Source organism: Macaca fascicularis, chromosome 14 (assembly GCF_037993035.2).
Source record: "Macaca fascicularis isolate 582-1 chromosome 14, T2T-MFA8v1.1".
Classification (NCBI taxonomy): Eukaryota; Metazoa; Chordata; class Mammalia; order Primates; family Cercopithecidae; genus Macaca; species Macaca fascicularis.
This window is the reverse complement of record NC_088388.1, coordinates 18255934-18275947: the sequence shown is the minus strand read 5'-3', so window position 1 is coordinate 18275947 and position 20014 is coordinate 18255934. Positions and strand designations below refer to the sequence as shown.

General features: G+C 48.9%; 3 protein-coding genes and 1 non-coding gene across 9 annotated transcripts; 2 read left to right on the top strand and 2 right to left on the bottom strand.

Annotated features, from left to right (window-relative positions):
- Window positions 1–837: 837 nt before the first annotated feature.
- Window positions 838–7741, top strand: PTPMT1 (protein tyrosine phosphatase mitochondrial 1). 2 transcript variants are annotated; one of them, XM_005577930.5, is made up of 4 exons: window positions 838–1054; window positions 1164–1244; window positions 5008–5199; window positions 7400–7741. In XM_005577930.5, the coding sequence occupies exons 1-4, from the start codon at window positions 881–883 to the stop codon at window positions 7556–7558; spliced, it is 606 nt and encodes a 201-aa protein (XP_005577987.1). In that variant the 5' UTR covers window positions 838–880; the 3' UTR covers window positions 7559–7741. The 2 variants fall into 2 exon arrangements, with proteins under 2 accessions (XP_005577987.1, XP_073869749.1); XM_074013648.1 differs by lacking the exon at window positions 5008–5199.
- A 384-nt stretch (window positions 7742–8125) lies between these two features.
- Window positions 8126–14262, bottom strand: KBTBD4 (kelch repeat and BTB domain containing 4). 5 transcript variants are annotated; one of them, XM_065529483.2, is made up of 4 exons: window positions 14115–14262; window positions 12711–13328; window positions 11191–11297; window positions 8126–9720 (listed from the first exon to the last, which is right to left on the bottom strand). In XM_065529483.2, exons 2-4 carry the CDS (start codon window positions 13297–13299, stop codon window positions 8860–8862), a joined length of 1557 nt encoding a protein of 518 aa, XP_065385555.1. In that variant the 5' UTR covers window positions 13300–13328; window positions 14115–14262; the 3' UTR covers window positions 8126–8859. The 5 variants fall into 5 exon arrangements, with proteins under 5 accessions (XP_065385555.1, XP_065385556.1, XP_005577983.1 ...); XM_065529484.2 differs by having other exon boundaries at window positions 12711–13324; XM_005577926.5 differs by having other exon boundaries at window positions 14220–14262.
- Window positions 11775–11891, bottom strand: LOC123568999 (U5 spliceosomal RNA). Its single transcript, XR_006692531.1, has one exon. It is a non-coding gene; the product is annotated as a U5 spliceosomal RNA (small nuclear RNA).
- Window positions 14263–14360: 98 nt separating the features above from the next.
- Window positions 14361–19783, top strand: NDUFS3 (NADH:ubiquinone oxidoreductase core subunit S3). Its single transcript, XM_005577929.4, has 7 exons — window positions 14361–14445; window positions 14555–14620; window positions 15746–15843; window positions 16056–16205; window positions 17317–17442; window positions 17577–17696; window positions 19534–19783. Exons 1-7 carry the CDS (start codon window positions 14379–14381, stop codon window positions 19699–19701), a joined length of 795 nt encoding a protein of 264 aa, XP_005577986.3. The 5' UTR covers window positions 14361–14378; the 3' UTR covers window positions 19702–19783.
- The last annotated feature ends 231 nt before the right edge of the window (window positions 19784–20014 follow it).

Genomic DNA, 20014 nt, shown 5'->3' with positions numbered 1-20014 from the left:
AACCAGGAGGTGGAGGTTGCAGTGAGCCGAGATCGTGTGACTGCACTCCAGCCTGGGCAACAGAGTGAGACTCCATCTCAAAACAAACAAACAACAAAAAAGTAAATAGCTGGCATTACAACCATTCTACTTACCTTTTTGTAGATTGCAGGTTTCATATTTGAGCTTTTCATAATTTTTTAATGATATATTAATACATTATAATGCATATTTTCCTATTTTTTCCTGCTATGTAAACACTGCTGTTTGGTCAGATGATGGAGGGAGCCGTGCCCTGGGACGGGTAGGGGAGGAGGAAGGCGACCTCAGCCCAAGTCCCCTGTTCACCCTGGGATCAGGCCCTCACCCAGGTAGCTCCTCTGTTTCAAAGCTCTAAGTCCTTCCACTCTCCTCTTCAGGGCTACCTGGCACACAGCCTCTTCCTTGTCTTTTCTTCCCTTTGGTGGGGTCACACCCGCACTTAGGGTCACTGCCCCCTTCTCTGGTCGAGGGTTGGAGGGAGTGTCCTTCCTGCTCTCCTCCCCTGGGGTCACACCCCTCCCCTCGGAGGAAGGAGGTCACCGGCCACAGGCGAGGGCCTCAGTTTCCCACGCTACGGGGCTCACACGTGTCTGGCCCGCGACGCGCTTTCCCTTGGCCGGGGTTCCAGTTTCCCGCCCAGGAGTCCTCGGTCCCTCCCCCGAGACCGCCGGGCCCTCCTCCAGAGCCCCGCGGCCCGCCCCGGGGGCTCCAGGCCAGCCCGCCGTCACCCGGTGCGAGCCCGCGAGAGGCCTCGTGCAGCTGGCAGCCCCGCCCCGGCACCCGCCTGCTCTTCTCGCGGGTCCAGACCGCGAGCGCGGGGGCCGATGGGTCGCCTCTGCGCCGGGCCGGGTGGCGCGGGATGGCGGCCACCGCGCTGCTGGAGGCCGGCCTGGCGCGGGTGCTCTTCTACCCGACGCTGCTCTACACCCTGTTCCGCGGGAAGGTGCCGGGTCGGGCGCACCGGGACTGGTACCACCGCATCGACCCCACAGTGCTGCTGGGCGCGCTGCCGTTGCGGAGCTTGACGCGCCAGGTGAGCCAGGCCGGGGAGCCCGGGCACCTGCCCCGTCCCCGCCGTTCCGTCTCTGTCGGGCCGCTGGGGTCTCCACAGTCTTTGCTGAGCCACCTCTTTGCCTCGGCAGCTGGTACAGGACGAGAACGTGCGCGGGGTGATCACCATGAACGAGGAGTATGAGACGAGGTTCCTGTGCCACTCTTCACAGGTGAGGGACCGGGCCGCGGGGCAGGCTCGGGGGCCCGCTCCCCTAGCCCACCGCCCTGGGCCTGGGACGGCTAGAGAAGTTTGGGGGAGGTCATCATGCCCCAGAGCCAGGCGTCCCAAGCTGCTTTGCCTCCAGTCTGGTCCTCTAAACGGCACCTGGAGGTAGGCTAGAAACTGTGAAAGGCGTTTATTTAAAAGTTCAAGTTGGGCCGGGCGCGGTGACTCACGCCTGTAATCCCAGCACTTTTGGGAGGCGGGAGGAGGAGGCGGGCAGATCACTTGAGCCCAGGAGTTCCTGACCAACCTGGGCAACATGGCGAGGCCCCCATCTCTACAAAAATACAAAAAGTAGCCGGGAATGGTAGCGTGCGCCTGTAGTCCCAGCTACTTGGGAGGCTAAGGCAGGAGAATCACTTGAGCCGGGGAGGTGGAGGTTGCAGTGAGCCGACATCTTGCATTCCAGCCCAGCCTTGGGCGACAGGAGTGAAACAGTCTCAAAAAAAAAAAAAGAAAAAAAAAGTGCAAGTTGACAAAGTCTGATTTCTCCTTTGTGAACGAATGTAATGTATTCTTATTTCAGTAAACAAAATCAGAAACTAAAATTGAAAGGCAACTTTCCTGTGCCTTCCTGATTTCATTCATTCTTTCTGCACTTTGAGCTCTGAGTATGGGTCAGCATTCCCAGTGTTAACGATTCCAGATGAAGGCCCTGCCAACTATAAGAAGAAAAGCACCCCCTTAATACGTCCCCCTCCCCACATTTTTCATAAACTGTAGAGTTAATTTGGCTCTGATTTGGGGGAATTTTTAGTCATATGTTAGAAATCATGGTGGAACTACAAAGTTCTTTCATAACGAAGTTTAGGCCTAAAGCATAACTTTCATTAAATGTGACTGGCTTGTTTGTGGAATCTTCCACAATGGTTATTAGAAGATGTTATCTGGTCGGGCGCGATGGCTCAAGACTGTAATCCCAGCACTTTGGGAACCTGAGACGGGCGGATCACGAAGTCAGGAGATCGAGACCATCCTGGCTAACACGGTGAAACCCTGTCTCTACTAAAAAAATACAAAAAACTAGCCGGGCGAGGTGGCGGGCGCCTGTAGTCCCAGCTACTCGGGAGGCTGAGGCAGGAGAATGGCATAAACCCGGGTGGCGGAACTTGCAGTGAGCCGAGATCCGGCTACTGCACTCCAGCCTGGGCGACAGAGCGAGACTCCATCCCCCCCCCCGAAAAAAAAGAAGATGTTATCTACAATGTGATTAAAAATGTTGCCCTATCTTTATAGTGTTTGGCATCTAATAGCACTAAACAATTATCTTTCTCCTTTGTTTTACTGATATAGCATGATGAAGATACTATTATTTCAACCTGAGGATTTTTTGAAACCTTAAAAATATTTGTGACTTGGCTGGAAATATTTGTGACTTGGCTAGGCGTGGTAGCTCTGACGCCTGTAATCCCAGCACTTTGGGAGGCTGAGGTGGGTAGATCATGTGAGGTCAGGAGTTTGAGATCAGTCTGGCCAAAATGGTGAAACCCTGTCTCTACTAAAAAATACAAAAAACTAGCCCGGCGAGGTGGCGGGCACCTGTAGTCCCAGCTACTGGGGAGGCTGAGGCAGGAGAATGGCGTGAACCCGGGAGGCGGAGCTTGCAGTGAGCTGAGATCCGGCCACTGCACTCCAGCCTGGGCGACAGAGGGAGACTCCGTCTCAAAAAAAAAAAAAAAAAAAAAAAGCTGACCTTCATTCAGAACCATACAGTCTCCGATACTCATTATTAAGAGGTTAATAATAAGAGTAGCTGGAGGATATCTGAAGTCTTAAAGCATAAAGTTTGCCCAGTTGCCAAAGACCTTATTTCTCTTATTTCTTCTTTTTTTTTTTTTTTTTTGAGACAGAGTCTCACATCTCACTCCATTGTCCAGGCTAGAGTGCAATGGTGCAATCTCAGCTCACTGCAACGTCTGCCTCCCGGTTCAAGTGATTCTCCTGCCTCAGCCTCCCAAGTAGCTGGAATTACAGGTGCCCGCCACCATGCCTGGCTAATTTTTGTATTTTTTGTGGAGATAGGGTTTCGCCATGTTGGCCAGAGTCATCTCGAACTCCTGACCTCAGGCTATTCACCCACCTTGGCCTCTCAAAATCTGGGATTACAGGTGTGAGCCACCGCACCTGGCCACCTATTTCTTCTTTGTAAGTGATGACATTGCACTAATGAAGGTCAGTGCATTGTTTTAATTTAATTTTTTTTTGTTTTTTTTGTTTTCCAGACGGAGTCTTGCGCCTGGCCCATTCTTTTAATTTTAAAATGATAACCCTATTTTCTACCATGTGCTTCCTCAAAAAAAAGTGGTAAAAAAAGAGGAGACTTATGGACAGAGAAATAGAAAGCCCTGGCAAAATATTGTACCCCAAATCTGCAGCTGAATCACTACACAGGTGCCAAAATTATACAAAAAAAAGTTACACTGGCTGGGCCTGGTGGCTCATGCCTGTAATCCCAACACTTTGGGAGGCCGAGACAGGAGGATGGCTTGAGGATAGGAGATTGAGACCAGCCTGGGCAACATAGCGAGACCCCCATCTCCACACACAAAAATAACAAAATTAGCGAGGCACAGTGGCGTGCAGCTGTAGTCACAGCTTCTCAGGAGGCAGAGGTGGGAGGACTGCTTGAGCTTAGGAGTTTGAAGCTGCAGGGAGCCATGATTGCACACCACTGCTCTCTGACCTGAGCGACATAGCAAGATCGTGTCTCTAAAATAAAATATGTATATTTTTTGAGATGTTGTTTTTCTCTTGTCACCCAGGCTGGAATACAATGGTGTGATCTCTGCTCACTGCAACCTCTCTCTCCTGGGTTAAACAATTCTCCTGCCTCAGCCTCCCTAGTAGGTGGGATTACAGGCGTCCGCCACCAGGCCTGGCTAATTTTTGTATTTTTATTAGAGACAGGGTTTCACCATGTTAGCCAGGCTGGTCTCGAACTCCTGACCTTAGGTGATCTGCCCACCTCAGCCTTACAAATCGTTGGGATTACAGGCGTGAGCCACTATGCCCGGCCGAAATAAAATGTTAAGATGTTTGCAGCTGAATTTTTTGCAGCTAAAATATATATAGCTAATATTTTGCAGCTAAATATTCAAGTACACAAAGGGTAGTTTAAGAACACTTTACCTGCTGGTGTGGTGGCTCACACCTGTAATCCCAGCACTTTGGGAGGCTGAGGCGGGCAGATGACCTGAGGTTAGGAGTTTGAGACTATCCTGGCCAACATGATGAAATCCCGTCTCTACTAAAAATACAATTAGCCAGGCTTGGTGGCGCGTGCCTGTGGGCCCAGCTACTCAGGAGGCTGAGGCAGGAGAATCGCTTGAACCTGGGAGGTGGAGGTTGCAGTGAGCTGAGATCACACCACTGCACTCCAGCCTGGGCAACAGAGCGAGACTCTGTCTTAATAAAAGAAAAGGAACACTTTAAATCTTGGACATAATTCTAACTCAGCAGCATAGCTGCTGTTTGATGAAAAACCAACTATGTAGGCCAGCCATTTTAAAGACATTTCTGTCCTCACCCGGAATGGGAAAAAAAAGCATTTCTGTAAGGAGTTTCTATTTTAGAAAACAGGAAACAGTGTATTCCCATTGTAGTAAACCCTGAAACTTCCCTGTTGCTTTGCTGCCTCTTAGGAGCCCCTTATCATCCCACCCACATCAGGTTTTTTTCATTCTTTTTCATACTGGTGGACCTGGTTCCAGGAGTGGAAGAGACTAGGAGTCGAGCAGCTGCGGCTCAGCACAGTAGACATGACTGGGATCCCTACCTTGGACAACCTCCAGAAGGGAGTCCAATTTGCTCTCAAGTACCAGTCGCTGGGCCAGTGTGTCTACGTGCATTGTAAGGCTGGGCGCTCCAGGAGTGCCACTATGGTGGCAGCATACCTGATTCAGGTACAAAAGTTCTTTCTGGGCTGGGCATCGTGGTACATGCTTACAATCCTAGCATTTTGGGAGGCTTGAAGTGGGAGGATGGCTTGAGCCCAGGAGTTTGAGACCAGACTGGGCAACATGGCAAAGCCGTCTCTACAAAAAATACAAAAGGTTAGCTCGGTTTGGTGGTGTGCACCTGTAGTCCCAGCTACTTGGGAGGCTGAGATGGAAGGATCACCTGAGCCCGGTAGGTAGAGGCTGCAGTGAGCCATGATTTGTGCCACTGCACTGCAGCATGGCCGACACAGTGAAACCCTCTCTCAAAAAAAAAAAAAAAAAAAATCTTTCTGGTCCCATTTATAGCAGATTTCCAGAACTTCAATAGCATGGTCTACTGGTGGGCCTTGTTGGAAGGAGCTGTGTGCTTGATTTCAGGCTGTTGGGAGGTGGTGTGGTATGATGGAAAGCACCTGAGCCTTGTGACAGGCTAACCTGGGGCTCTGCCGCCTGCCAGTGAGGATCAGCAAAAGTGACTGATACCTAATGCTGTTTTCTCAAACTAAATGTATCATGAAGTTTAAATAAGAAATTACATCAAGTGCTGGCTACAGCGGGCACTCTAAAAATGGAGTTGCAAAAGATATTCAACCCCAGCAAAAGGCTAGACACTTGTTCTAATACCATGTCAGGGAACAATACTGTAGATAATAGTGATGATCATTTTCAGCTTTATAGTACTCAAGTTTCTTCAAGTATTCCAGAGTCAAGTTCTGGATATTAGTTTCTGGAAACAGGCTCCAAACTAGATTCTGCCTGTTAATTTGTCATGATTGGCAGGTGGGATGCTTTAAAAATATTTAGGAGAAACAAATACCCTGTAGTCCATCATCATTTTGTAACCTGAGTTACAAAATGGCTCCCACAGAGCATTTTCTAAGTCATGTGAATAGCTAAGTTTGGCCTTGTGTTACTGTGGACTGGTGTGTATGTATGTAGTTGAACGATACTAAAATTTCGGTCATAAGGACTCTGCTGGACTCAGGGTCTCAGGAGGGTATTTTGTACCCAGTGAGAATTGAATTAGCAAGCTAGAAATCTGTATTTTCTTGGTTCTGTTCAGTTCTAAACCAATGAGTATCCTTAGGACATGTTAACCCTCCTATTTAAATTATGAGTACTTGTTTTTCTAGCCATGGTGACAAGTTGCATAAAAACATCTACTGCAGGCCGGGCGCGGTGGCTCACGCCTGTAATCCTAGCACTTTGGGAGGCAGAGGCGGGCGGATCACGAGGTCAGGAGATTGAGCCTGGCTAACACGGTGAAACCTCGTCTCTACTAAAAATACTAAAAATTAGCTGGGCGTGGTGGCGGGCACCTGTAGTCCCAGCTACTCGGGAGGCTGAGGTAGGAGAATGGCGTGAACCCGGGAGGCGGAGCTTGCAGTGAGCTGAGATCGCCACTGCACTCCAGCCTGGGTGACACAGCGAGGCACTGTCTCAATAAAAAACAAACAAACAAAACATCTATTGCATACGTGTTCCTAGAAGTTCTTTTAACCAAAAGCCCAGCTCGGAGAGAATGTGGAGTAGGCTGAGGCAGTCTTGAACTTAGGACCTCAGCTTCTCATGTGCAACTTTCTTTTTCTAGGATTTGGCAGAGCAAGAATTGGGTAGAAAGACTGACTTTCCACCTGGCCTGTTGCATAGTATTGTGAGACTGGCTGACTGCAGTGGTTACAGTACTCTCCCATTTATAATACAAGAAGCATGATTTTTAATGCCTCCAAAATGGAGTTTCCAAAGAAATGAAACTCTCGAAGTCCTTTAGCACCTGCTCATGTGTCAAGGGCACGTTGACACCTGCTTTTTTTTTTTTTTTTTTTTTTTTTTGAGACGGAGTCTCGCTCTGTCACCCAGGCTGGAGTGCAGTGGCCGGATCTCAGCTCACTGCAAGCTACGCCTCCCAGGTTTACGCCATTCTCCTGCCTCAGCCTCCCGAGTAGCTGGGACTACAGGCGCCCACTACCTCGCCCGGCTAGTTTTTGTATTTTTTAGTAGAGATGGGGTTTCACCGTATTAGCCAGGATGGTCTCGATCTCCTGACCTCGTAATCCGCCCATCTCGGCCTCCCAAAGTGCTGGGATTACAGGCTTGAGCCACCGCGCCCGGCCTGACACCTGCTTCTTTCTTTCTCTGCTGATTTCTCAACCCTGTACTTCAGGTGCACAGATGGAGTCCAGAGGAGGCTGTAAGAGCCATCGCCAAGATCCGGTCTTACATCCACATCAGGCCTGGCCAGCTGGATGTTCTTAAAGAGTTCCACAAGCAGGTTACTGCAGGGGCAGCAAAGGATGGGACTTTTGACACTTCAAAGACATGATGTATGTGGATTAGAAAGAACTCAAGACATTCCTGCTTGATACAGAATAAAAAAAGCTTAACGGGACCCACAGGGCTTAAGCCCAGACTTGACATAACCAAAATGTGCCAATAGGTAATAGGTAATTTTGCTTTCTCTGTCTTGTTTCATTTTCTTGAAATAACACTGTTGTGTGGCTAGAAAGGAAAAGATTTAGTGTGGCTTGTATTCATGGGATACAGGACAGGGATGGGGCCATCTTCTTTTCTTGAATAGAGCTAAAGAAGTATTTTAACAAAAATCTATTATTATGTACCTAATATTGTGCCTAATAATATTTAGCACCACAACTCAAAAGACTTAGCACTAGAAAAAAGGAAACTCAGCTCTGGGTCTTTGCCACTGTCAGAATCTGAGTGTCACTGGCCCTGTGGAGTAGGGATCCTGTCTGGAGAAGTGGGAGCATGGGCGCAGTCAGGACTGCTGCAGACTGAGCCATGTGATGGTACGTAAGGAGTCCCCCTGAGGGAATGAAACACTCTCGCCCCTTCAAAGTCACCCCTTCGGAATTCAACACAGACACACATATCCCTTCAAAAACTTTTATTTGTATCAACACTTCCTAGCTCTTGACTTAGCTTAGAGCTTTTAAAAGAGCAGACACCTTACATATTTGAGTTTGAAAAAGTTTCTGCTATTAATCAGAAATAATCATTTCTATTTTCTGGCTTACCCCTTGGAATAAGCCAAAAATAAAACCAAAGTTACATTTCCTGACAGATGGATGAGAAAACAATAGAAGGAACGTCCTGAATTCTAGAGTTGACTCTTGCTGGTGAAGTACACCTTCAGCTTAGTCCATACTCCTAAGTAAAGCCCGAAGGAAAACTCTTAACACCTAATTCTTTGTGGAAAAATGATCAACTAGCCATTTCATAGGTTATAGAACAAAAGTACAATTGGGCATCTTTCCTTATGTCCTGGGATCAGGGGTGCTTATATTTAACATTGATCAGGTAAAGAGGAGAGGCTGTGCCTAAGGTCTGAGAAACAGCTTGCTCTAAAGCAAGCTGTGGTGAGGCACACAATGACTAGGGGATGGCAGAGAACAGGCTGGCCTACTGTCAGTTCAAGCAACCAGCTGAGCAGCAGCAGTCTAAAAAGCCCCAAACAGAACACCTCCATGGGTTCAGGGAAGGGCTGAGGCACTGCCTTTCTAGTATGTGCCAAAAAATACATTACTCTGAATTGGGGCCCGGGGGACTTTGAGTTTGGATGGGGAGGGAAAAGGAGTGAGCAGCTCTCCTCCCCTCCCCACAGCCTTAGGCCAACACAAACTGCAAATTGGTAAGCAGCACCTTAATACCTCTTGTGACAGTTACGGCTGAAGTGGCAGGGTCAAGCTTGTAGGTGTTGGCATCCCCCTTTTTATATCGGTCCCGGAAGACATAGATGCTCCCATTACAGCTGGCAATCTTCCAGAGGGATGGGGCAGAGCTCCAGGCCTCAGGAAGGCAAAGCCGGGTGAAGCTGTCTAGCAAGGGATTGTAACATACCAGGGAGTCCCCTTCAGCCACGATGAACACCAGATCTTTATGCACAGCTGCGTGCATGTGGCCTGCAAAGGGCAGCACATAGGGCTTCACATGGCATTTGTCTGTCTCTGTGTCAAAGCACTGGATGAGTCGGGAAGGTTTGGTAAAGAAGTCCAGATCATTCTCCTCCCCCCCCAGTAAGTAGATGATCCCGTTGAGGTTGGCACCAGCAGCCCCTGACACAGCCACCTCTAGCTGGGTTGTCTCTGTCCACACATTATCACCTACGCGATAATAAATGACTGCATTGGAGAGGGTATCTTGCAGTGTCTTGCCACCCAGTGAATATATGGCATCTTTCCCGGGCACAGACACCAGGGTGTGCTGGAGCCGGTCCCGAGGCAAAGGAGCACACCACTCCCAGTCAACGGTGGCATTGTTGCACTTCCACATGCGCCGTGGGATGGACCCTCCCACCACATACAAGTCTCCACCATGCTTGCAGGCCGCAGTGATCTGGTGGCACAAGCTGTTTTGGCCACTTACACTGATGGAGTCATCTTCTGCACAGTGCAAGGACACAGCCAACGAGTGGGTACGAGATGACTCTTTCCCAATCAGGTAAATGTGCACATTCTCCCCAATTTCCTATTGGCAAAATTAAAATTATATGACAGCTGTTAAGTTCTAGGCTAAGGCTCTGCTAAGACACATATCCTTAAGATCCCGGACTTTACACCTGTACCTAGCTTTAACATACTACTCTCTAATTACTGCATGGCATCCAACTGTCCTCTAGTCACTTTCTTTGAGGCAATTTATGCCGGGAGGAGAATCTTGTATTCACCCTTGTAACTTTTAAAACTCTCATAAACTGGTGCTTTGGACAAAGGGTGATTAAGATTGTTAACTTGATGAAAGTAGTTCTCAAGGAACTTTGAGAGCTCATAGATTGGTGGTTCTGGGGTTACAAAGACATCCTTCTCCCCAGCTTACATCAACTTCAAGCCAGAGATGACTTATTCAAAAAAATAATAAATAAATATAAAAAATTAAAAAAACAGAGATGGCCAGGCGCGGTTGCTCACACCTGTAATCCCAGCACTTTGGGAGGCTGAGGTGGGCAGATCATCTAAGCTCAAGAGTTCGAGACCAGCCTGACCAATATGGTGAAACCCTGTCTCCACTAAAAATACAAAAATTAGCTGGGCGTGGTGGTATGCGCCTGTATTCCCAGCTATTCGGGAGGCTTAGACAGAATTGCTTGAACCCGAGAGGTGGAGGTTGCAGTGAGCTGAGATCATGCCATTACACTCCAGCCTGGGCAACAGAGTGAGACTCTGTCTCAAAAAAAAAAAGAAAAAAAAAGCAAAAACAAAAACAGATGACCATTCATAACCTGGCCATCAAAAAGAGACCAGGTTAGGTCAGGCGCATTGGCTCACGCCTGTAATCCCAACACTTTGGGAGGCCGAGGCGGGCGGATCGCCTGAGGTCAGGAATGAGACCAGCTTGGCCAACATGGTGAAACCCGTCTCTATTAAAAATACAAAAATTAGCTGGGTGTGGTGGTGGGCGTCTGAAATCCCAGCTACTTGGGAGGCTGACGCAGAAAAATCACTTGAACCCAGGAGGCGGAGGTTGCAGTGAGCCGAGATCGCACCATCGCACTCTAGCCTGGGTGACAAGAGCGAAACTCCATCTCTCTCTCTCACACAGACACACATACATACACACAAAGAGGCCAGGTTAGGCCAGGCACAGTGGCTCACACCTGTAATCCCAGCACTTTGGGAGGCAGAGGCAGGCGGGCCATCTGAGGTCAGGAGTTCCAGACCAGCCTGGCCAATGTGGTGAAACCCCATCTCTACTAAAAAATACACAAATTAGTCAGGCGTGGTGGCAGCACCTGTAATCCCAGCTACTTGGGAGGCTGAGGCAGGAGAATCGCCTGAAACTGGGAAGTGGAGGTTGCAGTGAGCTGAGATTGCGCCACTGCACTCCAGCCTGGGTGACAAAGCAAAAATCGTCTTAAAAAAAAAAAAAAGAGGCCAGGTTACCTGATGGTGAGAATGCATGGAGAGTGTGCAGTCTCAACAATTAAGAGATTTGCCTTACCTTCAAGCTTGTCCTGAGTGACTCTGCAAAAGCCTCTCTTTCCTCTTTATTAAAGTTAATCCAGGCTTCTATTGCCTCTGTTGGGTTCTGAGAACATGGAACTCCATCTGTGAGAGCCAGAGGAAAGGCATGGTCAATGACGATCCGAAAGAGAAATTCAGAGTAAGGGACTTTAAAAGATGTGAACTGCTTTATTAGACTACTGCTGGGCATGTGTATATATGTCCATGCATACATACACATATACATGAAATTAACCTGAAATTGCCTTTTTTTTGGGTGGGGGGCAGGGTCTCACCCTGTCGCTCAGGCAGGAATGCAATGGCACAATCACCATCACCGTAGCCTCAACCTCCTGGGCTCCAGCAATCCTGCTACAGCCTCCCAAGTAGCTGGGACTACAGGTGTGCACCACCACGCCTGGCTAATTTTCTTATTTTCTGTATAGACAAGGTCTCGCTATGTTGTCCACGCTGGTCTCAAATTCCTGGCATCAAGCGATCCTCCCTCCTTGGCCTCCCAAAATGCTGGGATTACAGGCATGAGCCATCATGCCTGGCATGCCTTGCTTTTTTTTTTAAAGTAGTCTCGTGTTACATGAGGCCTCAAAAAGTTGGGTAAAGACTCACAACTGTTCCTCTCCATGGAAATCTTTAGTAAAAGGCAAAATATTTAGACAATCTGAAGAAAAACCAGAATATGTGCCTTGCTTTTTTAAATCAAAATGGATGGCTCGATATGCTCCCATCTGCCACGGAAGCAACCTACTAAGCTATAGAGCTCACACTATTTTTTTTTTTTTGAGATGGAGTCTTGCTCTGTTGCCCAAGCTGAAGTGCAGTGGCATGATCTTGGCTTACTGCAACCTCTGCCTCCGGGTTCAAGTGATTCTCCTGCCTCAGCCTTCCCAATTAGCTGAGACTACAGGTGCCCACCACCACATCCAGCTAATTTTTGTATTTTTTTGTGGAGACGGGATTTCACTATGTTGGCCAGGGTGGTCTCGAACTCCTGACCTCAGGTGATCCGCCCACCTCGGCCTCCCAAAGTGTTGGGATTACAGGCGTGAGCCACCGTGCCTAGCCAACCTCACACCTTAAGTATGGTTATATCTCACTTGCAGGGTTAGGATTGTTTCCTGACGTTGGCCCATCACTAAAAAAGTTTTTAGTCTTAGATATCTTACCTCATCACCAATTTACATAGGTAATTAGACCCACCGGGACATCCAAAGTACAGGAGAAATTAGAGTATAATACAAATCACTCCTCAGTACTTTTGTGTGGTTAAGTGTTGTGCTTTAATTTTCCTGGCTTCTTCCTCTAACACACTGTGTCTCTGACAGCAATTACACTGAATCTCAACTCAATCTTTCTTAGCAGGTTATCTCAGTAAGAATGCAGGAATAATAATGTAAATTAACACCAGGAAGCATGAGGGTTCCTTTCTCCTAAACTAGAACATTCACTGAACATCACAGCCAAGTAACTTCGTATGCTGTGTCCCCTCCCTAAACTTACCCGAGATGATATCTGTGAGTAGGTGGTGAGGCAAGTGGAGAAATTCCTCTGTATTCTGCAGCTGGGCCAGGTGGGTCTTGGCACAGTGTTTGGCAGCAGTATAGAGCTCAGGATCACTGTGCCGATCTGCCAGCCACATCACCTGAAGGCAGTTTCCCACTTGCACTGTGCGGGCCAAAAACCGAGAGCATTCCTCAAAGAGAGATGTCAACTGATACATGTCTGACACCTCATAAATTTCCTGCAACTCCTCAGCTCGAAGTTTCACAGTCCCATGGTAGATATAATCAACCAGGAGCTGGAAAACAGACTCACTGACATCCTGCAGCACAATCACCCGGTTGTGGGCCTCCTTCAGGTTAGAAGTGAACATGGATCGGAAGAAGCAGCTCTGAGCTGAGAGGACCAGCCGATGGAGCTGAAACTCCCGGCCTTCCACCGAAATGGTGACATCAGCAAAGAGCTCCTCCTCTAGACACAGTTTCATGATGCCTTGAGCCACACGGCCTGAGTGTGACCGATCTTTGAAAGTATAGTTCACAAAGTAGTTCTCATCCATGGATGCTCCAGGCTCCTCTGGTGATTCCATGCTAGCCAACTTCTCTCTCTGCCAGCTGTCTGCAAAGCAACACCACCTTGAGTAACTTGCGGAATTCACAGCCATAATCTGTGAATCCAACTGTCCAACTCAGGGAGGGAAATGGAAGAAGTGACAGCAAAGTGGGTCCAGATTGGCCTTAGTCCTGGTCCTGTCCATGATGTCCCTGACGCTATCCTTTAACCAAACCTGGGTTCGTTCTCCCCAGTGGCACCACTCCGCTAATGAAATAAATCAAAGTTCCAACTCTGGGTGTTTTCCTGAGAAAACACGGAATAATTCCGTTCCATGATATTAACAAAAGACTTGGGATTTAGGTCAATATATGAAAGCAAAGGGCTGGGGGAGGCCTGTGACCGTAAAAGCCTTACTAACCAAATAACTGGGGCATAAAACTAGTGAAGTTCGGGGCAGCAGAGTCAGACAAAAAGGACCCCCCGCCCTGGCCTAGTGGCCAGGTCCTCTCCTTCCCCGCGCATGGAGTTAAGACGCTCCATATGAGGCCTAGCCTGGGATATACGTCAGTCTCACATTTGCTCTCTTCTGAGCTACTTTCCCCGCTCGCTCGAAAGACTCCCTAAGGCTGCGTCCCAGAACTCAAGTCCAGCCGCCCTCAGGCCGGGGCACTGGGAGGCCCATCGCCCTGTGCAATATCCCCGCTCCACCTGAAGTCGCCTGGGAAACCGTCGCCAGGGAAACCGTTCTTCCCACTCAGGCTCGCCCGCCCTCGTCAAAAGCTTGGCTGAGAGCGGGGGAGGGGTGTGTAGTGCAGAACCCAGAACGCCCGCCCCCTCCCCTCCTCTCACCCGTCTGGTTCTTCAGCGTCCTCGCCTTCTCTCCAGGCTTTGCCACACGGAGCTAGGACCACGCTCACCTTACGGTTTCCCTACCTGCCTGTCTCGCTTTCTCACCTGCGTTCCCTCCTTTCATCCCGGAGCCCGGAACCTCTGCTTCAGGCTCCACGTCCGCCCGGAAGAAGATCTGCTGCACACTTCCGCTTCCGGTCCGTGCCCTTGGGGCTCCGTCTCCTGCTGTCTTTCCGTCCGCTGCCTAGTCTGTGTCTGGGTAACATGGCGGCGGCAGCGACAGCTAGGCTGTGGTGGCGTGGAATCGTGGGGGCCGCGGCGCTGACGAGGGGTGAGAGGGGCAGCTAGCTGAGACCGGGGTCAGGCGCAGCGGCGTGCCCAGTGCAGAGAGCTCTTCAGGCCTCACCCCGCGCGTCTGTGCCTTTTATCTCCCTGTGCAGGGGCTGGGCGACCCTCAGTTCTGTTGCTGCCGGTGAGGCGGGAGAGCGCCGGGGCCGACACGCGCCGTGAGTATGTGCTGGCAGCGCTCTTCCCTGAACTGTCGGCGGGGCCCCCTAGGTGCCTGTCCTTGCCCTAGGATGCCCTTCCCTGCGTCTTCCTGGCAAATCTTGGAGACCTGACTGCGGTGGTCTTCACCCTGCGTGCAGAATCGAGCCCTCCCTGTACCCTTAGGCCTCTCTGTTATGGCCCTGATTGTCCCTTGTCCGTTTCAATGGTCCCCTTTTTGTCTGATTAAACTCTCAGCTCTTCGAAAGCAAGCAATGTGCCCTTTAGTCCTTAGAGCCCTGTAATAATAGTACCTCACGTTGAGTGCTTAATGTGTGCCTGGCACCTCGCTAAGCGTTTTAGTGAATGATCTTATTTCGTCCTCACAACAGCCTTATGGGGTAGGTAGTATCTTACTCTTCTTACTATAGATCAGGAAACAATCCAAAGAATTAAACTGCCCAGGGTCAGAGACCTAGTGAATGACAAAGTAGGCCTGCCTGCTGCCAGAGGCAGGAAAACCTAACCATCATTCCGTAGCTTGTGATGTGTGAGTGCTCAGTGGTTTAGGGTTGCATGAATGAGTATGTACATATGTTACAGTCAAGATGCACGCACTGGGAGTTAGGAGACCTAGCATTTCCCCTTTTCTTGGCCTCAGTTTTCTCATTGATACAAAAAAAAAAAAAAAAAGTAGGTTTCAAGGAGACAGTCTGTGAGGGCTCCTCAAGCCCTGAAGTTCTTATCTTGAGAACCTGGTATAAACTTACATGCTAAGAAGTTACAGAGAAGCAAAAGTTCTGGTTCCCATCCTCAAACAGCTCTTAGTCTGACAGGAGAACTGAGACTACTGCTTTAGCAGAAATGCAGGTAATGTGAGGGAAGAACTGTAGAGTAATTTTGAGAAGAGGTGAACACCCCAGCTGCTGTATTGAGTCTTTCTGAGGACTGTGTACTTAAGGTGGCACTTTCCCCAAGTTTTCATCACTCTATTCCCTGGAAGGGAAACCTTTCACATGCCCCTTTCTCAGGGTGCTGCAGGGAGCCTTTACTGGATTTGACATCCCTTACAAGCCCAAGAGACTGGATACAGGGCTGGCTTTTGCCTTCTCCATTTCTTTGTTAAATATGCTTTTTCCTTCCAGCCACTGTCAGACCACGGAATGATGTGGCCCACAAGCAGCTCTCAGCTTTTGGAGAGTATGTGGCTGAAATCTTGCCCAAGTATGTCCAACAAGTTCAGGTAATACGTACCACTGTTATTTGGGTCTGGGCCAAGAAAGAACCATGTTCTCAGAGCATGTGGGAGTGGGCAGACTGGTTTCAAAGAAACTACAGACTCCTCCATCCCAACCTTGGACTTTTCCCTCAGCATTAAGCCAGGTGACTCCAGCTGAAGTTAGCTGTTCCCTCAGTAGCTCTTTGTTCCCTCTCCCCTCCCTTCCATGTGTGCAGGTGTCCTGCTTCAATGAGTTAGAGGTCTGTATCCATCCTGATGGCATCATCCCAGTGCTGACTTTCCTCAGGGATCACACCAATGCACAGTTCAAATCCCTGGTTGACTTGACAGCAGTGGATGTCCCAACTCGGCAGAACCGTTTTGAGGTCAGTCGGGAGATTTGAGAAGGTTTGGGGGTAAGGGTATTAATTTCAGTTTGTAACAAACAATGGAGCATAGCAGTTAAACTGGGACTTCAGAGTCAAGTAGATCTCAAGTTTGGATCTTGGTTCTGCCACTAAACGGCCATGGGACCTCAGATAACTCAAATATTTTGTTTAAACTTTCTTTTTTTTTTGACCGAATCTTGCTCTGTCGCCAGGCTGGAGTGCAGTGGCGTGATCTTGGCTCACTGCAACCTCCGCTTCCTGGGTTCAAGCTATTCCCCTGCCTCAGCCCCCTGAGTAGCAGGGACTACAGGTGCATGCCACCACACCTGGCTAATTTTATGTATTTTTTTTAATAGAGACGGGGTTTCACCATGTTGGCCAGGATGGTCTCGATTTCCTGACCTCGTGATCTGCCTGCCTTGGGTTCCCAAAGTGCTGGGATTACAGGCGTGAACCACGGTGCCTGGCCCTTGTTTAATCTTTCTGAGCTTTCATTTTCTTATCTGGAAAATAAATATAAAGCTGCCCCTATCTTATAGAATGGTTGTGAGGATCCAATGAGATAGTTCAAGTAAATTGTTAGCACACAATAAGTTTTCAATACATTTAGCTATTAATATTTTACTGATTATCTACTGTTTGCTAGACTCTGGGATGGAGAGAGAAATAACATGAAGTATTTGTCCTCCAAGAGTCCCCCACACTCTAGCGAAGGAGAAAGACACCTAAACAGCTTACTGTAGTAACATATAATACAAAGGATATTAGGGGGATGCTTTAAGAAAGCAGGAGGGGCACTTGGCCCTGTCTGGGAGGCTTCTTTGAAGACAGAAAATGTTTGTGCTGAATCTTAACACATGAGCAGGAGACCAGGAATTAGCCTTGTGAGGTGGACCAGGGAAATATTCCTGACAAAGGGAATAGTATGAACAAACACAGGCATGCTGACATGCTAAGCTAGAGCTGTGGCCTGGGCCTTTGGAAGTAGTTGTAAGCATAGGAGAATCTTGAGGATTTGAGGTTCAGAATAGAAAGCAGGGTCACAGGGCAGAACTCTCCCAACCAGGGACTCCCATCTCATCCCTCCAGATGCTTCTGTTCTCCCTAGATTGTCTACAACTTGCTGTCTCTGCGCTTCAACTCACGGATCCGTGTGAAGACCTACACAGATGAGCTGACGCCCATTGAGTCCGCTATGTCTGTGTTCAAGGCAGCCAACTGGTATGAAAGGGAGGTGAGTTACCGGATATGGTGGACCTGCCTCTGGGCCAGAGTTACAGAACTGGTTGAGACTATGGGATGCCATATAGCCCCTTCCCCTGTTGTTGGTCTTGATGGATTGGCTGTTTGAGGGAGTCTCTTTCCTAGATCTGGGACATGTTTGGAGTCTTCTTTGCTAACCACCCTGATCTAAGAAGGATCCTGACGGATTATGGCTTCGAGGGACATCCTTTCCGGAAAGACTTTCCTCTATCTGGCTACGTTGAGGTAGGAGCCTTGGAACTGGGACAACAGTCTCAGGGAGGGACTTGCAGGGAACTCAGGGGATCCCTGGGAATGGCAGGAAATGTGGTCTGTGGATTGTGGTGGTTTAAGAGCATGGGCCCTGGATTCAGATCCTAGTTTCATTTTTGTAACTTGGGGCAAGTTACTTGGTTTGACTGACTCAGCTTTCTCATCTTAAAATGGCAATAATAATAGCACTTAACTAATAGATTTGTGGCAGGCATTAAATAATGTATGTGTAGGCTCACGCCTGTAATCCCAGCACTTTGGGAGACAGGAGTAGTGCTCGAGTCCAGGAGTTCGAGAACAGCCTGGACAGCATGGTGAAACCTCATCTCTACAAAAAAATAGAAAAATTAACGGGGCATGGTGGTACATGCCCGTGGTCCTGGCTGCTCAAGAGGCTGAGGTGGGAGGATCACTTGAGCCTAGGAGGCAGAGGTTGCAGTGAGCCAAGATCACGCCACTGCTCTCCAGCCTGGGTGACAGAGTGAGACCCTATCTCTAAATAAATAAATGCTGTATGAAGCCTGCTGTATTGTAAAGGCTCAATTGATGCTATGTGTGTGTGTGTGTCAGGGTCTCACTCTGTCACCCAGGATGCAGTGCAGTGGTGCGATCACGGCTCACTGCAGTCTCCACCTCCAGGCTCAAGTAATCCTCACACCTCTCAGTCCTCCGAGTAGCTGGGACTACAGGCGTGCACCACCATGTCCAGCAAATTTTTGTATCTGTTGTAAAGATGGGGTTTCTCCATGTTGCCCAGACTGGTCTCAAATTCCTGGGCTCACGCCATCTGCCCACCTCAGCCTCTCAAAGTGCTGGGATTACAGGCGTGAGCCACCGCACCTGGCCAGTGCTATCCATTATTGTAATGATAATTTTAATGATCAAGGCAGCCTTGAGGACGTAGTCTGCCCCTAAAACCTAAAGTAGAGGATTATTTTACCCTGCCCTGACTCTCTGGGAAGGCAGTGATGGGGAAGATGCCAAATGTTTAGCCCTCAAGAATTACCTCTGAGGTGGGACCAATAACGTGAATAAAGAATTTCAGTGGTGCTGCAGGTTGTTTATTTGCAGGAAGATAGTGTGTATTATTATTACTCGTGACTTTTATAGCAAAGTAACTGTTTAGAAATGCTGAGATGTGGTGCTCCAGCCCTGGTCTTTTAGTCCCCAGTCACTCCTGCTGTGTTAGTGCTTTGCATGCTCCTATTTCCCTCTTAGGCTACTTCTGGACAGGGCTATCTCCCTTGCTTCTCCCTTTCACCCCACTCCTGCTATCTGCCTCACCTGGTTTGCCTCTTCACTCTAGCACCTGATGATCCTGACCTCATCCATTTGATCCCCCAGTAACAAGAAAAGCCATGTCAAACGTACCGCTTTAGATCTGGACAGTGAATATGCTAAGGGCCCAGAGCCTGAGGTTGTGTATCTCCCAGTTTAGGTTTACTCTTTTCAGCCACCCACTACTATAATCCTGGGCAGATGCTTACCATTACCTTATAAGAGTGTGTGGGTGGGTGAGCAGGCAGTTGGGAGCTCCTGATGCAGGAGTGGTGAGCAGGGGAGTCTGACTGGTGCTGGCAGGGCATGAGAGGTATCCTACATTTTGGAATCTCACACTCTAGCTGGTTGGGATGTGATCTGATGGGTAACACAGGTGTGGATGGAGACTTATTAACAGAGGCTGGGACAGAAGTCAGTAACGGAGAGGAACTGGACTGGGGAAGTCATCCATAGCCTTGTGAAAAATAGGCTCCTTTGTAGCTGTAATAGGGACTTCCTTAGTGCTCAAGCCTGCCTTTTGCTCCTACAGGTACGCTATGACGATGAGGTGAAGCGGGTGGTGGCAGAGCCGGTGGAGTTGGCCCAAGAGTTCCGCAAATTTGACCTGAACAGCCCCTGGGAGGCTTTCCCAGTCTATCGCCAACCCCCGGAGAGTCTCAAGCTTGAAGCCGGAGATAAGAAGCCTGAAGCCAAGTAGCTCCAGGGAAGGCATGTGGATCCTAGACAGCGCCTTATCTAAGATTGAGTGTCGGTGTAAATAAATTCCTACTTAGACTCACCAATTCGTGTGTGCTTGTAATGGGGAGAAATGATGTTTGACGGGGGACACAGGCAGGCAGGGGTGTTTCCCTGCTCCCTTAGAGAGACACTACTAAACCAGGGAGTCTTACGGGTTTTTGTTTTTTATTTTCTGAGACAGTGTCTTGCTCTTGTTGCCCAGGCTGGAGTGCAATGGCGCGATCTCGGCTCACTGCAACCTCCGCCTCCTGGGCTCAAGCAGTTCTCCCACC

Coding starts and splice junctions, on each gene's coding strand:
- PTPMT1 (XM_005577930.5), top strand. CDS start 881: ATGGCGGCCACCGCGCTGCTGGAGGCCGGCCTGGCGCGGGTGCTCTTC. Junction 1,245..5,007: donor TCCTGTGCCACTCTTCACAG/GTGAGGGACCGG, acceptor ACCTGGTTCCAG/GAGTGGAAGAGACTAGGAGT. Junction 5,200..7,399: donor TGGCAGCATACCTGATTCAG/GTACAAAAGTTC, acceptor CCTGTACTTCAG/GTGCACAGATGGAGTCCAGA.
- KBTBD4 (XM_005577924.5), bottom strand. CDS start 13,374: ATGGCTGTGAATTCCGCAAGTTACTCAAGGTGGTGTTGCTTTGCAGAC. Junction 11,298..12,710: donor ACTCACAGATATCATCTCGG/GTAAGTTTAGGG, acceptor TGGCTCTCACAG/ATGGAGTTCCATGTTCTCAG. Junction 9,721..11,190: donor CACTCAGGACAAGCTTGAAG/GTAAGGCAAATC, acceptor TTTTGCCAATAG/GAAATTGGGGAGAATGTGCA.
- NDUFS3 (XM_005577929.4), top strand. CDS start 14,379: ATGGCGGCGGCAGCGACAGCTAGGCTGTGGTGGCGTGGAATCGTGGGG. Junction 14,621..15,745: donor CGCCGGGGCCGACACGCGCC/GTGAGTATGTGC, acceptor TTTTCCTTCCAG/CCACTGTCAGACCACGGAAT. Junction 15,844..16,055: donor AGTATGTCCAACAAGTTCAG/GTAATACGTACC, acceptor CCATGTGTGCAG/GTGTCCTGCTTCAATGAGTT.